Source organism: Scylla paramamosain, chromosome 29 (assembly GCF_035594125.1).
Source record: "Scylla paramamosain isolate STU-SP2022 chromosome 29, ASM3559412v1, whole genome shotgun sequence".
NCBI classification, from domain to species: Eukaryota; Metazoa; Arthropoda; class Malacostraca; order Decapoda; family Portunidae; genus Scylla; species Scylla paramamosain.
The window spans coordinates 12531880-12546879 of record NC_087179.1 but is presented as its reverse complement, the minus strand read 5'-3'; the positions used below and the strand labels follow the sequence as shown (position 1 = coordinate 12546879).

Sequence of the window (15000 nt, the reverse complement as noted above, 5' to 3'; positions counted from 1 at the left end):
AAGTGGATGAAGATAATAAAGAAGGAAGATGAAGGAGAAAAGAAGTTTAGTAGAAGGATTAAGGAAAAAGAAAAAAGTAGAAGGAGAAAGGAAAAAAAAAGCGAAAAAAAAGAAATAGATGAAAATAATAAAGAAAAGAGAGAAAAGAGGAGGAGGTTAGTAGGAGTAAAAAGAAAAAATGTGGGCATAAAGAACATAAACAAAGGAAGAACAAGAGAAATATGATAAAGAGGGAAGAAGAGGAAGGGGAGGAGGAGGAGGAGGACTGGAGGAGTGCAAAATATAAATAAAAATGGCGGCTAGGGAGGCAGACGAATAATAATGAGGAAGAAATGGCGAAAGATAATAAAAAGAAAAACAAGAAGAGGAGAAGAAGAGAATAATATCAGTAGGAGAAATAAAAAGGAAAAAATGATAGTGAAAAAGGGAAGAACAAATGTGAAGAGGCAGAGGAAGATGATAAAGAAGAAACAAGAAGAGGAGAAGAAGAACGAGGAGGAAGAGGAAGCGTGTTGTTGTTGTTGTTGTTGTTGTTGATGATAGAAAACCACCACCACTACCACTACTACCAGGAGGAGGAGGAGGAGAAAGAGGAAAAGGAGGAGGAGGAGGAGAAGGAGGAGGAGGAGGAGGAGGAGAAAGAAGATATGAGAGTTTGAAGGGTAATAACTCGCCCGAAGACATGCATGTGTGTGTGTGTGTGTGTGTGTGTGTGTGTGTGTGTGTGTGTGTGTGTGTGTGTGTGTGTGTGTGTGTGTGCGCGCGCTTGAAATAATTTTACTTGACATCAGAGACACGACTTGGATTATGAAGGACACACACACACATACACACACACACACACACACACACACACACAATCACATTTACATATACACATTCATTACCTCCATGACTTCAACTGAGAACAAATGGAAAACAAACAGCGTAAATCAGATTAGCTCCATTACAACAACAACAACAGCAACAACAACAACAACAACAATAATAAGGCTAACACGAAATTTACATCACCAATAGGAAAACAAAACGGCTGAAACACACACACACACACACACACACACACACACACACACACACACACACACACACACACACACACACATGCATACACACACAGACCCATAGTGAATCTGCATTTACAGGTAATGGGAAATTCGTAATGAGAATTTTCAAGATACGAAAATATTAAAACTCTCTCTCTCCCTCTCTCTCTCTCTCTCTCTCTGGCTGGCTCGTTCGCTCGCTGTATCGAACCTGTAATGGAAATGAACCAGCGCAGAACGAAACCGTGAAAACGAATCGCTGAAACGGAACAGCAACACGAGCCATGGAAACATCACCATATTTCCTTCTTTCCCTCCCCACCTCTTCTTTTTCCTCTCCTTACTTTTGTTTGTGTGGCGAAGCTTAGAACGAGAATCAGGAAATTAAACTTGCCACAAAACTTGCTTACTGCGCTATTTCTTTCTCGCCCTGTACGGATACGAAAAAAAAAAGGAAAAAAAAATAAATCGGGTCCTCTGTTGTTATTTCTCCGCTTACACGCCCCGCTCCCCTCTCTCTCTCTCTCTCTCTCTCTCTCTCTCTCTCTCTCTCTCTCTCTCTCTCTCTCTCTCTCTCTCTCTCTCTCTGAAATTCACGCTTTCCCGCCTGTTGCTCCTGACTGCTCAAATAGCACGCTCACATTATAAAATATTTCCTTTTTGTTATTATTATATTATACAGGAGAGAAAATCATGTAGACTTCGATGTGTGTGTGTGTGTGTGTGTGTGTGTGTGTGTGTGTGTGTGTGAGTGTGTGTGTTCAGAAATGGTTTGTGAACATTATTTCCTCTCCTCCTCCTCCTCCTCCTCCTCTTTTTCCTCCTCCTCCTCCTCCTCCTCCTCCTCCTTGAGCAATCATTCTTCTTGACCTGCAGTCTCTCTCTCTCTCTCTCTCTCTCTCTCTCTCTCTCTCTCTCTCTCTCTCTCTCTCTCTCTCTCTCTCTCTCTCTCTCTCTCTCTCTCTCTCCCCCCTGCCTGCACCACAAAAATGTCTTTCGCCGGTTCAGAGGAAAATACTTTTTGATAAACAAGGCAGGTTGAGTCCAGCATTTCAAGAGAGAGAGAAGGAGAGGAAGAGAGAAGGAGAGGGAGAGAGGGAGAGTGTTCTTATTTCTCTTCCTTTCTGGGCGAGTTTCTCTTATATTCCTCCATAAATTTCAGAATACGTGTTGAAAAAGTAGAAGGAAAGAACTGGTCAGACTAACAGGAGGAGAAGGAGGAGGAGGAGGAGGAGGAAGAGAAATTTTCCAGACCCCTTTGTTCCTTTTGTCAGAAGCGGGTATTGAGCGAATAACAAGTAGTAGTAGTAGTAGTAGTAGTAGTAGTAGTGGTAGTAGTAGTAGTAGTAGTGGTAGAGGTAACGATGACAACGCTAATATTGATGATGAGATAATAGCCACCAATTAATTGTACATTTGGGTCTACCTGTGTCTACCTTTAAGCGGAATCATTAATAATTACCTCAGGTGTGGCCGACGGTGCAGCATTAGAGAGAGAGAGAGAGAGAGAGAGAGAGAGAGAGAGAGAGAGAGAGCATCCCAGTATTATGACATTATATTTATTAGTTTCATGTCAATTTCACGTCCAGATGCAAAATAGAAATAAAAAAAAACATGGAAACATATCACGCATAAACTACACACACACACACACACACACACACACACACACACACACACACACACACACACACACACACACACACACACACACACACACACACACACACACACACACACACACACACACACACACACACACACACACACATACACACACACATACACACACACGTTGTGGAGTTGAGTGAAATACAAATATTCGCATTTAATCTGCAAGAAAAAAAAATTCCATGAAGCAGAGAAAGAAAAATTTAAAACGTAGAAGAGGAAGAGGAAGTGGCGGCAAGTCAGGTCACGTTATGTAATGTGGTGAGTTTGTTACCGAAGGCTTTCCTTTGTGTGAAGCTTGGAGGTGTTGAGGTGCCGTGAATGGAGAGAGAGAGAGAGAGAGAGAGAGAGAGAGAGAGAGAGAGAGAGAGAGAGAGAGAGAGACTATTCTGCAACACTTCTGCGCCGCATCTCCACTACATTTAAAAAAAAAAGGCTCTTATTAAAATGACACTGGTTTTTAAGGGCAATTTTATGGTTCTACTGTCCATTTCACATCCTACGGCATCGTTTTTCGCAAATATTCTGTAAACAGTTGCATCAGTGGGCCTTTTTTTTTATTATAAATTTGTTACCTTGGCCGGTGCTCCTCCTACCAAAAAAAAAAAAAAAAAAACTCAGCACGGCTTGTCTGAATGTCCGCTACTCTCCCATCCGTCTGTCTGTTCGCCAGTAGTTCTTTCTCTCCCTATCCTTTCTTGGTTGCTGTTTTAATAATTATTAGAGTTGAGGTGATGAAGTGGAATCGATTTTTTCTAACTTTCCGTGTTGTGTGAAATTCAGTACAAGAACAAACTGATGATTCGTAACTATATGTTAAACTATATATAACTTTTTCACTAAATATATTCAGATCCTTCTTCCCTTCCTCGTACCCTGTATCATCTTTGCACGTCAAAACCACGCCACTAAAAACCTTCCCTGTCCAAACGTTTTCTCGCCTCTTGCCAGCTTCACTCTCAAAGCCAAGACTGAACTCCTTAATGACACACCGCTGGCAATGCACGGTGGAGTCATGAATATAGGGACGCTGTCAAGCAAACCATGCCAAAATGTCATAACGATCTAATTGTTTGTTTAGTAGATATTTGCAAGACACGATGCCTCACGGGGCCTGAAGCGGGTTGTAGTAACAGATTAAGACAATTTTTACATTATTAACAAGATAAACACTCTTGAGAACCTGGCAAATCGTCTCTGTGACCTTGGAAAACAGCTGAAAGAGAGAGAGAGAGAGAGAGAGAGAGAGAGAGAGAGAGAGAGAGAGAGAGAGAGAGAATTTGTCAGCCGGGAACAGGTTTTGTCTCTTTTGTGTTAAAAGGAGGAGGAGGAGGACGAGGAGGAGGAGGAGGAGGAGCGGGAAAGCAAAGAAATATGGCCAAGGGGAGTTTTAGGTTGTTTGATGTGCAGAGTTCCAGGGAAATGACAGGTTATGTGAGGATTATATTATATTATTCCCGTTAATTAATATATACATGTGTTTGTTGTTCTGCGTTGTTGTTGTTGTTGTTGTTGTTGTTGTTGTTGTTGTTGATTGTGGTGGTGGTGGTGGTGGTGGTATATTTGACTACTACTACTTCTACTACTACTACTAAACTACTACTACTACTACTACTACTACTACTACTACTACTACTACTACTACTACTGGTGGTGGTGGTGTTGGTGGTGAGGAGGAAGTTACAATTAAGTGTAATGAACGAGAACGTGTTTAGAGAGAGAGAGAGAGAGAGAGAGAGAGAGAGAGAGAGAGAGAGAGAGAGAGAGAGAGAGAGAGAGAGAGAGATTTGTAATACTTATAATTCATTAATTTCCTTCCTTCCTTCCTTCCTTTCTTCCTTCTTTCATGCTTTCTTCCTTCATCCTCCTCGTTCTTTTCGTTCTTTATCTTCTTGCTCCCGTGGTGGTGGTGGTGGTGGTGGTGGTGGTGGTTATAAATGTGATGTATGGCTGTAGTTTTAAAGACTCTCTCTCTCTCTCTCTCTCTCTCTCTCTCTCTCTCTCTCTCTCTCTCTCTCTCTCTCTCTCTCTCTCTCTCTCTCTCTCTCTCTCTCTCTCTCTCTCTCTCTCTCTCTCTCTCTCTCTCTCTTTCTGCCTTTTTCGTTCCATTCAATCAACAAGAGTAGTCGAGGAAATACACACACACACACACACACACACACACACACACACACACACACACACACACACACACACACACACACACACACCTGAATCAAGAAGTAACGAACCGTTTCTGCACGTGAAAGGGAGAGAGAGAGAGAGAGAGAGAGAGAGAGAGAGAGAGAGAGAGAGAGAGAGAGAGAGAGAGAGAGAGAGAGAGAGAGTGTGTGTGTGTGTGTGTGTGTGAGAGTTTCCCACTGATAATTAGATATTCACGTCATAATATTTGCAGTTTAATACATACAGTAACTCATTTATTCCTCTGATATTACACGCTCATCACAACTGTAGCCTCTGAATGTATGAGTATTACATTGGTGCTCTGGTGTCAAGGTGCGTTTATGACCCAGCTATTGAATTATCTCACCTGCTTCTACCTAATTATTCCTTCCTCTGGTCATTAGTTCGGTTCTTCATCTTTCTGTTCATTACTTTCGTTCTTCCATTCTCTTATCGTTTCTTTCGTTCGTCCTCTTTCTTATCATTACTGTCGTCATTCTTTTCCCTAATCATTACGTTCTTTCTTCCTTTTTTCTAATCACTGCTTTCGTCATTCCTTTATCTAATCACCACGTTCGTTCTTTCCTTTCACTAATCACTACTCCGTCATTCCTCTCTCTAACCATCACCATCAGGCAGGAGGCGGCGAGGACACTTCGTCAAGGCACAAACAGGCTTACATCTAATGCTTCCGTGTCCTCCTCCATGTTCATAATCCCCATCTTGTCTTGCAATGATCCTCGCTGCCACCCCAACACACCTGCCTCTCAACACACCTGTCCCACGCCAGATAAGCGTCTCACATACACCAACACGCACCTGATACTTGTAGAACCTCATTATATATTCATTATCATTCACTAACATACCTTTCCTCTCTCTCTCTTAAGCCTCCACACACCTGGGCACACACGCACACACACACTTACGCACACACACCTGCTGGGACTAAATTAGAGGGTAGATTACACGTGAGAAGGTCTCATTTCACACCTGAGTGCTTAGTTCCTCGTCCGCTTCTCTTCATCCTCTCTCTATCTGTCTCTTTCTTTGCTACACAGGGGCCTAATACCCTAATGTGGTCTCTTACCTGCCTCTTTCTCTTCCCTTTGGCTCTTGTGCTTCTCTAGAGTGGTGGTGGTGGTGGTGGTGGTGGTGGTGGTGGTGGTGGTTCATTGGACAGAGGGATATCGTGATGTTTCTCTAGGGGAGTGGAGTGTGTAATGAAGCAGAGAGAGAGAGAGAGAGAGAGAGGGGGGGATCCTAGACAAATACAGACAGAAATGGGTTTGTTTATTTACTCGTTTATTTATTTATTTATTTTCATGTTACCTTCCATGTCTGGTTAATTAAGTTGACTTGATGACGTACTGCAGGTACCACTGTAGTACACACACACACACACACACACACACACACACACACACACACACACACACACACACACACACACGTCAGTTCATCTTCGCATTTCAATACTTCAAGACATCCCTGTCAATACCACATCCACCCAGTATTTGCTTTCCTCCTCAGCCACTTCAGAGTACCACAGATGGATCGGAGGGGCAGGGAAGGTGAGGAAGAAAGGAGAGAGAGAGAGAGAGAGAGAGAGAGAGAGAGAGAGAGAGAGAGAGAGAGAGAGAGAGAGAGAGAGAGAGAGAGAAGAGCAAAGGGAAGAGAGGGAGACAATAATAAAACAATATTATTCCTGTAGTGTGTGTGTGTGTGTGTGTGTGTGTGTGTGTGTGTGTGTGTGTGTGTGTGTGTGTGTGTGTGTGTGTGTGTGTGTGTGTGTGTGTGTTGGATGAACAAGTCTAGCGGAACATATAGACAGATGGGAAGATTTACTGCGTGCTCAGGTAAATGGATAACAATAAATAATGAAATAGAGGAGAGAGGGAGCGGAAATATACTGCTGCTGATAGAGAGACAGATAGACAGATAAACAGACAGACAGAAAGACAGATAGACAGAGACACACACAAAAAAAAAAGAAAACATACAAAAGAGAGAATACAGATAGATAAATATAGATAGAGAGACACAGACACAGACAGGAAAGGAGACAGAGAATACGTAGAGAAAAAAAGAAAAAACAGTAGGTAAAAATATTGGTTTAAGATTCTTTGGCTCAGCGGAAGGAGAGTAAAAACATAACAAGTACGAGAGGCTGCTGAGAAGATGCCAGGTGACATGGATGTGTGGGGGGTGTGGAAGGGACACAGGTGAAGACAATGCTACACACAGGCTGCTGCAGGAAAACATGAGGCCTCCCTTCCCTTTACACGTATGGCTGGAGCGGGAGGCGGTGGGGTGACGGGCCGGTGTGTGGAAGGTAGAGTGAGGCTGTGTGTGTGTGTGTGTGTGTGTGTGTGTGTGTGTGTGTGTGTGTGTGTGTGTGTGTGTGTGTTGGGAGGGAAGGGTAGGGTGTGTTGTTGATAAGAGGAGGTATGGTTCATTGTTTGAGTAATCCAGGTGTGTGTGTGTGTGTGTGTGTGTGTGTGTGTGTGTGTGTGTGGGGGGGGGTCGGGGAGTTGGGGGTACAGAGTCGAATTATCTTTTGTGTGGAGGCGTACAGCATATTTGCATATAAATTCATGAAGCTGTGTTGTCATGGTTTATCGTAATTCAACCTGATCTAACCTAACTTTACCTAACCTACTCTCCTCTAAATTAGCCTAACCAAATCCAACCCAACCCAACCCAACCTACCATAACCTAACCTAAACTAACTTAACCAAGCCAAACCAAAGCCGGCCTGCCTTACCCTACCCTAACCTAACTTACCCTACTGTACCCTAACCTGACCAAACCAGACCTACCCTACTTCTACGCTACCCCAACCTAACCTAACCTACCTTACCCTACCCTAACCTAACCTGACCAAACCAGACCTTCCCTACCCTACCGCAGCCTAACCCTTACAACACAACCAAAACATTACAAGCCCTCACATTTAATAGAGACACGAAGCACACCCACGCTTGCCTGCTCCTACATTCCCACCAGCAAAACACAAAACATTAAGGATTACTCATCCCCCTCCCTCCCCTCCACGCCCACACCCATTAAAAACAGAGAACATTTCCTCTACTTAGTTCCTTTGTGAGTTACGAGTTGGTGTAATGCTGGGCCTCATCACTGGCTGCTCCTTTTAATGAGAGGCAATTTACCCTGATGGTGGTGGTGCTGGTGGTGGTAGTAGTGGTGGAGAGATCCCATACCTCCCTGTTACTATCCCCTGCCACCCCTATCATCCTCTCCATTCCCTATCTACCCTCTCTCTCACCTCTCTCACCTTGCCATACCTTTTTCCTCTTTGCTCTCATCCTCTACTCTCCCTACATCTTCCGGCCGTATCCTCTCTCTCCTCTACTGTCTCCCCTCGCCTCCTCCCTGCTCCTCCTCTTTCCCTGCCAGCGCTTCTGCCGTCTAGGACAACAAATCGTTAAAGGAAACACGTTGGGGGAAAATATTCGAGTTAGTCCTCGTGGAAAGAAAACGTGATGTAGATGATGGAAGGTAAACACACACACACACACACACACACACACACACACACACAGAGAGGTGGGGGGGTACGGGTCAGGGGGAGTTGAATGCTACCAATCATGGAATAAACTTTCAGACGTGAGGTGGGGGTGAAAAAAAAAAAAAAGAGAGAGAGAAAAAAAAATTATTAAAAGTCAAAACAGGAAAACAACAACACAACGACAACGACAACTACAGCAAAAGGGCCAGTACAGTGCTTACCTTACATTACCCTCACCCTTACATCAGACGAGGAACAGAGCAGAACACATCACAGCACAGCACAGCACAGCACAGCACAGCACAGCACAGCCACCTCATTAACCTCGCGGCCATCTGTGTTTGAAGGTTTAATTAACCGTCAAATAAAACTCAGAGGCTCAACATTTCACATCGTCCTGGGATAAAAAAAAATCAAGGTGTTTCTGTCGCCTCGTTTATTAGCGCCACACCTGCCCCACTTCAGCACCAGGTGTGACGTGGGAAAGCCTGGTTGGTTCCTGGGCATCGTGTGATTGAGGTGAAAATCGCAGGTAAAACGGAAGGTGATCAAATGGCAATTAATGACAGGTGACAGGTTGTGAGAGGGAGAGTCACAGGTGGGGAGGAAAGGTAGGGAGGTGTTCAAGGTCCGTATTATTGTGGAACGCTGTGTTCTCTCACCACAACTATTTTTAAAGGCCACAGATGATTTACCGGTTTCTCGAGAGTGTTTCACCTTGTTAATCTGACACTAGAACCTTAAAAACACCCTTGAGAACCCGTGGCATTTCAACTAAAGCCTCTTGAAGGTAGTGGAGGTGCGGCGCGCTGTTGCTGAATGTGGTCGCGGGGACTGAAGGCTGCATTATCGTACTTTGGCAGCCACCGCGTTCCGACCCATACATGCGGTACGCCTTAGGAATGTTTATCACTTTTCATAACATACACAAACGGCACTTATTTTGTTACACGAGACTCAGAAATTGTTTATATTTATCGGTATTCGCCATTGCTGCCTGTGCGTATTATTAACAGCAGCAAACATATCAAAATCGTACCTCATGCACGGATCGGACCGCGGCGTTTACGGGGAGGCTGCCTGGGTACGATGATGCAGCTTTCAGTCTCCGTGACCTGCAACATCCCTATTTCGTACCTCCACTACTTTCAAAAAGACTCTAGGTGAAATAATACTGGTTCTCAAGACGACGAAGGGGACGAAGGGGTGCAGCAGACGAAGGGAACGACAGGGAGGAAGGGGCGAAGCGGACGAAGGGAACGAAAGGGAGAAAGGGGAAAGCAGACGAAGGGAGCGAAGGAGCAAAGCAGACGAAGGGAACGACAGGGAGGAAGGGCGAAGCAGACGAAGGGGGCGAAGGGGCAAAGCGGTTGACATGTGGCTTCAGCTAAATGTAAGGGTAGGAAGGCTGCTTCATCAAACAGGAAGCCGTCTGTATGTGTACATAAAAAAATGTCAAAGTAGTCAAGCCTGACTCGTTCATTTCGTGTACAGCACAAGTTAACACAGGCTTTGTCCAGCCAGACCAACCTGTATCAAGTGTCCGTCCCTCAGGTAACACTTCAAACCCTTTATTTCACTCTAGATTATTTTTTAATTACTTATTTAAACTAATTTACATATCAATATGAGGAATAAACAAAAGAATCAACAAAACCCCAAAAAAACAATCAAACCCAATAACCCCTTAAAAAAAATGAACCCCCAAAAAAACTCAGTGGGATGGGTTCAAAAAAAAAGTCCAGGTTTTTCCCAACCCTGAACACCGCGAGGAGCTGCTGGGTGGTGTCTTGAGCTGAAATGCTGCAGAGTCGCGGTTCTCCTGCATCCGTCTTTTTTTTTTCTTTTTTTTTTTTTTTGTGTTAAGGACAACTTTGTTTCATCGTGTCCCATCCTTTTCTTTATAATCTTTCTTATTTTATTATTATATTAAATCAACACCTTTTCGTTCTCTTGTGCTTTTCGTCTTTTGTGTAACATTTCTTCAATTTGTTGTAATTTTTTTTCTTACATTTTTTATTTGTTTGTTTATTTTTTCGTAATTATTTTATTTAAAAAACGACAACCTTTTTTCATTTTGTTTTATATATATATATTTTTTTGTAATCTTTTATTTCATGATAAAAAACGACAACTTTTTTTTTTTTATTCTCTTTTGCCTTGTATATATTATTTTTTCTCACGTTTCTTCTTTGTTTGTTTTTTCTGCCTTAATATAAACACACAAACTCGATTTTAAAAGTTGAGTGGGTTTCCTCGCCTCGCCTTGCCTGCCTTGCTCTCCGCATTGCACCGAGGGAAAAGACAAGAAAAACACTTAATCTTATTTCTTGTAACATGATTTTTAAAGGTTTATTTTTTTACCCGCATGTGATTTAGACGCTCAGAGACAATTTTTTCATTTGGTGTAATTGAGTTTGGGTTTTTCGTAAATGGTGCTTTTTGTGAAATTCTTGTTAAGGTTTACGGTGCGGAATTAGGGTACGAGAGAGAGAGAGAGAGAGAGAGAGAGAGAGAGAGAGAGAGAGAGAGAGAGAGAGAGAGAGAGAGAGAGAGAGAGAGAGAGCGCCACACAATCACCACTCACTTCGTTCTTTTCTCCCCAACAGACGGACAGACAGACAGACAGACAGACAGTTAGACAACCGGTAAGTAGGAGGAAGAAGCTGTTGCGTCACCACACTGGGCGGCTGCGGCGAGGCTGGGGTCCCTCCGCCAGGTAGGTGCCGCCCTTTGATGGGGACACACTAATTAAACTTCGTAATTAGAACCGTAGCTGCGTCTGAATGTCTAAGGATTTGTGTTGATATTCCCTCCTCCTCCTCCTCCTCCTCCTCCTCCTCCTCCTCCTCCTCCTCCTCCTCCTCCTCCTCCTCTTTTCCTTCTACCTTGATGTACTGCTGCAGGAGGAGGAGGAGGAAGAGGAAGATGGGGAGAGGATAGTAAATAATTAATACCTAAAGTACTTCACTCGCTTCAGTAAGGCTTCACTCACTTCAGTAAGGCTTCAGCCACTTCAGTAAGGCTTCAGTCACTTCAGTAAGGCTTCAGTCACTTCAGTAAGGCTTCAGTCACTTCAGTAAGGCTTCAGTCACTTCAGTAAGGCTTCATTCACTTCAGTAAGGCTTCAGTCACTTCAGTAAGGCTTCAGTCACTTCAGTAAGGCTTCATTCACTACACTAAGGCTTCACCCACTTCAGTATGGCTTCAGTCACTTCAGTAAGGCTTCAGTCACTTCAGTAAGGCTACAGTCACTTCAGTAAGGCTTCAGTCACTTCAATAAGGCCTTAGTCACTTCAGTAAGCCTCCAGGATTCCCTTTCCATACGAGCTGGAATGGAATAGACTGCCCTTAACCCTTGCCTTCCTCCTGTAGTGAAGCTTAGTTGGGGATCCTAATAGTGGAGCTTCAAGAACTAGTGAAGGGAAGGTGAAGGGAGACGCTGAGCTGTGGAGGCAGAGGAGACAGTTTCCAGCCGCTGAAGGGGGATATGAAGTGACGAAATGAGATTATGGAGCATCAAAGGAGGAGGAGGAAGGGAATAGAAACTGAAGCGAGTACTAGACAAGTGAATTAGCTACCGTGGTTGAGGGATTAAGTCTGGCATTCGGAGCTTTGGAAATGGAGAGGAAAGGATTAATTCACGCCCTGGAATGCCAAAGCGGGGGAATTAAAGGGATACGATACAGGGATGGACATGGAAGTGAGGCAAGCATTGAGGCGTAAGTTCCTCCTCACCTCCTCTGTCTGCCGTTTCTCATTAGTGGCGTGTGTGTGTGTGTGTGTGTGTGTGTGTGAGGGGCAAGTTTTCTTTTCTTCTCTTTTTAGGGGTCACTGAGTTTTGGTACTTTCTTGTGTGTGTGTGTGTGTGTGTGTGTGTGTGTGTGTGTGTGTGTGTGTGTGTGTGTGTGTGTGTGTGTGTGTGTGTGCGTGGGAAGGCGTCCCCTAAGAGGTTTTTCTAAGAGGTTCCTCGTCCAAATGATTCGCTCAAAGTTTAGCAAATTTTCGAAGTTACTCAAGGGGACGATGGCAAGGCGTGTGTGAGTGTCGTGACGGGCAGGACTCTCTCTCTCTCTCTCTCTCTCTCTCTCTCTCTCTCTCTCTCTCTCTCTCTCTCTCTCTCTCTCTCTCTCTCTCTCTCTCTCTCTCTCTCTCTCTCTCTCTCTCTCTCTGTGTGTGTGTGTGTGTGTGTGTGTGTGTGTTTACATCTACCTAACTATGGAATGGGTTACCGCTGCGCCAAGTGAGTGCCTTTCCTAACTATGGACATTGGCAGGGACCAGAATTCGGACCCACACACTTGAAAACCCGCCAGTCCCCAGCCACGCACATTACCACACCACCACGGCGGCCCGGTAACTTGACCATAAAACCGTACCTTTAAAAAATTTCACCTGTACCGGCATGCAAACTCAAGCCGCTCACGAATTTCCGAGAAGGCTTAAATATTTTCCCCTGAACACCAGAATATTTTCCCTGAGAATCCATTAAGGTATCCCCCTAATTACCCACTGATTAGTCCCCGCAGAATGCATTACCCTCGCCAGGTGTGGGTTCCCTCTCCCCCTCTCCCCCCTCACCCCATCTCTCTCTCTCCCCTCTCAGACTCCAGCACTAACTCAGTTCCGGAGCCCTACGCGCGAGCGAGCGCGCGCGCGCGCGCACACACACACACACACACACACACACACACACACACACACACACACACACACACACACACACACACACACACACACACACACACACACACACACACACACACATCCTGTTGTCTTAATGCACTGATATATGCTTCGTTAGAGAGAGAGAGAGAGAGAGAGAGAGAGAGAGAGAGAGAGAGAGAGAGAGAGAGAGAGAGAGAGAGAGAGAGAGAGAGAGACGAAAATTGCAAATAAGCAAAATTAGAAGTCCTTATTGGTTTCTAATACTAGGAAATGAATTGAAGTAAAACAAATTTTAAAAAATGTGTGAAACAAAAAGGAAGAAAGAAAGAAAGGAACAAAGAAAAATCCGTGTGTGCACATGTACCTCCCAGTGCAATATAAGAAAACAGTTTAACATCGAATACCGGTGAAAAATGGAAGACAAATGGAAATAGAATAATATTTTGAGGGAAAGAAAGACTTTTGCCTTCCCATTGCTTGTGTTAAGGGGAGAGGAAATCGAATTTGAGCAAGAGAGAAAAAAATAATCTTTCCTACTCTATCTAAAGTAAAAAGCAGTGTGTTGCTTATTCTCTCTTTCTCTTTCCCTCTCTCTCTGTGTGCAGTGTAGTGTAGTGTAGTGCATCCTTTCCTCCTTACCTCTGCCTCTCTCCCCTCTTCATCTCTTTCTGTCCCTGTGTTGTGTAGTTTATCCATCCCTCTTCTTACCTCTGTCTCCTTCTCTTCTTCATCTCTCTCTGTCTCTGTGCAGTTTAGTTTATCCTTCCCTCTCCTCTCCTGTGTATCCCCTTCCGCTCTCCATCTCTCTGCGTCTGTGTTTCCTCCTCCCAGCATCCCTGTCATTACCTCCACAGCCCTCAGTCACTCAGCAGAACACGAGGCACTAGAAGCCCCCCCCATCTCTACCCCAGGTAAGAACACAGGTCCATTAACCTTTCATCAAGAGGAGGAGGCGAGGCAGGCCAGCACACCCTCTCAATTTTCACCCTTGGCACTTAACACCAAATCCTACTGAAGGCGAAAGGAGACCAAGGGGGGACCACGGGAGGCTGGGGAGGGGGGAGGGGGTCTTGAGGTGAGCTGCAGGTTAAGGTATGCTTCCAATGGGGGTTTCATAAAAGGCAATTTCCTGGCGCAGCAATCTCGTTCCTGCCCCGGCCATCCTCCTCTGCCCGTCAGCATTCCTTGATGTATTGCACCGGTGGAAGGCCAGAAGAGGAGGAGGAGGGGTCAGCTATAGATTTTTACACTTCTCTAGGCTTTCTCGCGTCGACTAATACTCCTTCGCAAACTGCCTGACGGAGGGGCTGAAGAGGGCTTAGATTAAGTAGGTTAGAATTGGTGGATTTGGTGGAGGAGGCAAAAAACAGAGGTTAAAACAACAAAGGAACTGCCTGACGGAGGGGCTGACTGAAGATGGTTCGTGTGAGTTTGATAGATGGGTTATGTAGGTCAAGTCAGGTTAGGTTACGTTAGGTTAGATCAGGTTAGGTTAAATTAAGTCAGTTAAGGTTAGGTTAAGTTAGGTTAGATAAAGTTAGGTTAAGTTAGGTTCGGTTAGGTTAATTTAGGTCAGGTTAGATCAGGTTAGGTCAGGTCAGTTTGGTTAGGTTATGTTAGGTTAGGTTAGCTTAGGTCAGGTCAAGTTAGGTTAAGTTCGGTTAGTTCAGGTTAGATTATGTTCAGTTAGGTTACGTTAGGTTAAATGGGCAGATCAGGGAGAGAGAGAGAGAGAGAGAGAGAGAGAGAGAGAGAGAGAGAGAGAGAGAGAGAGAGAGAGAGAGAGAGAGAGAGAGAGAGAGAGAGAGAAACAGACAGACAGACAGACAGACAAACAAACAAACAGACAGAGAAACTAAAAATACAAAGAAAAACAAGAACTGCTTTGATTACCGACTGAGACTCATCGGAAGACAGCCCT

General features: G+C 44.4%; 1 protein-coding gene across 5 annotated transcripts in view; it reads left to right on the top strand.

The window, feature by feature from the left end:
• The window catches only part of LOC135115334 (uncharacterized), a 92821-nt gene that overhangs the window by 72869 nt on the left and 4952 nt on the right, over nt 1-15000 (top strand). For all 5 annotated transcript variants that reach the window (XR_010275958.1, XR_010275960.1, XR_010275959.1 and 2 more), the window contains one exon: nt 11022-11131. Coding sequence is in view for 1 of the 5 variants with exons in the window: in XM_064031976.1 (XP_063888046.1) it covers nt 11022-11131 (110 nt within the window). In the remaining 4 variants the exon portion in view is untranslated. The remainder of the gene's footprint in view (nt 1-11021; nt 11132-15000) is intronic.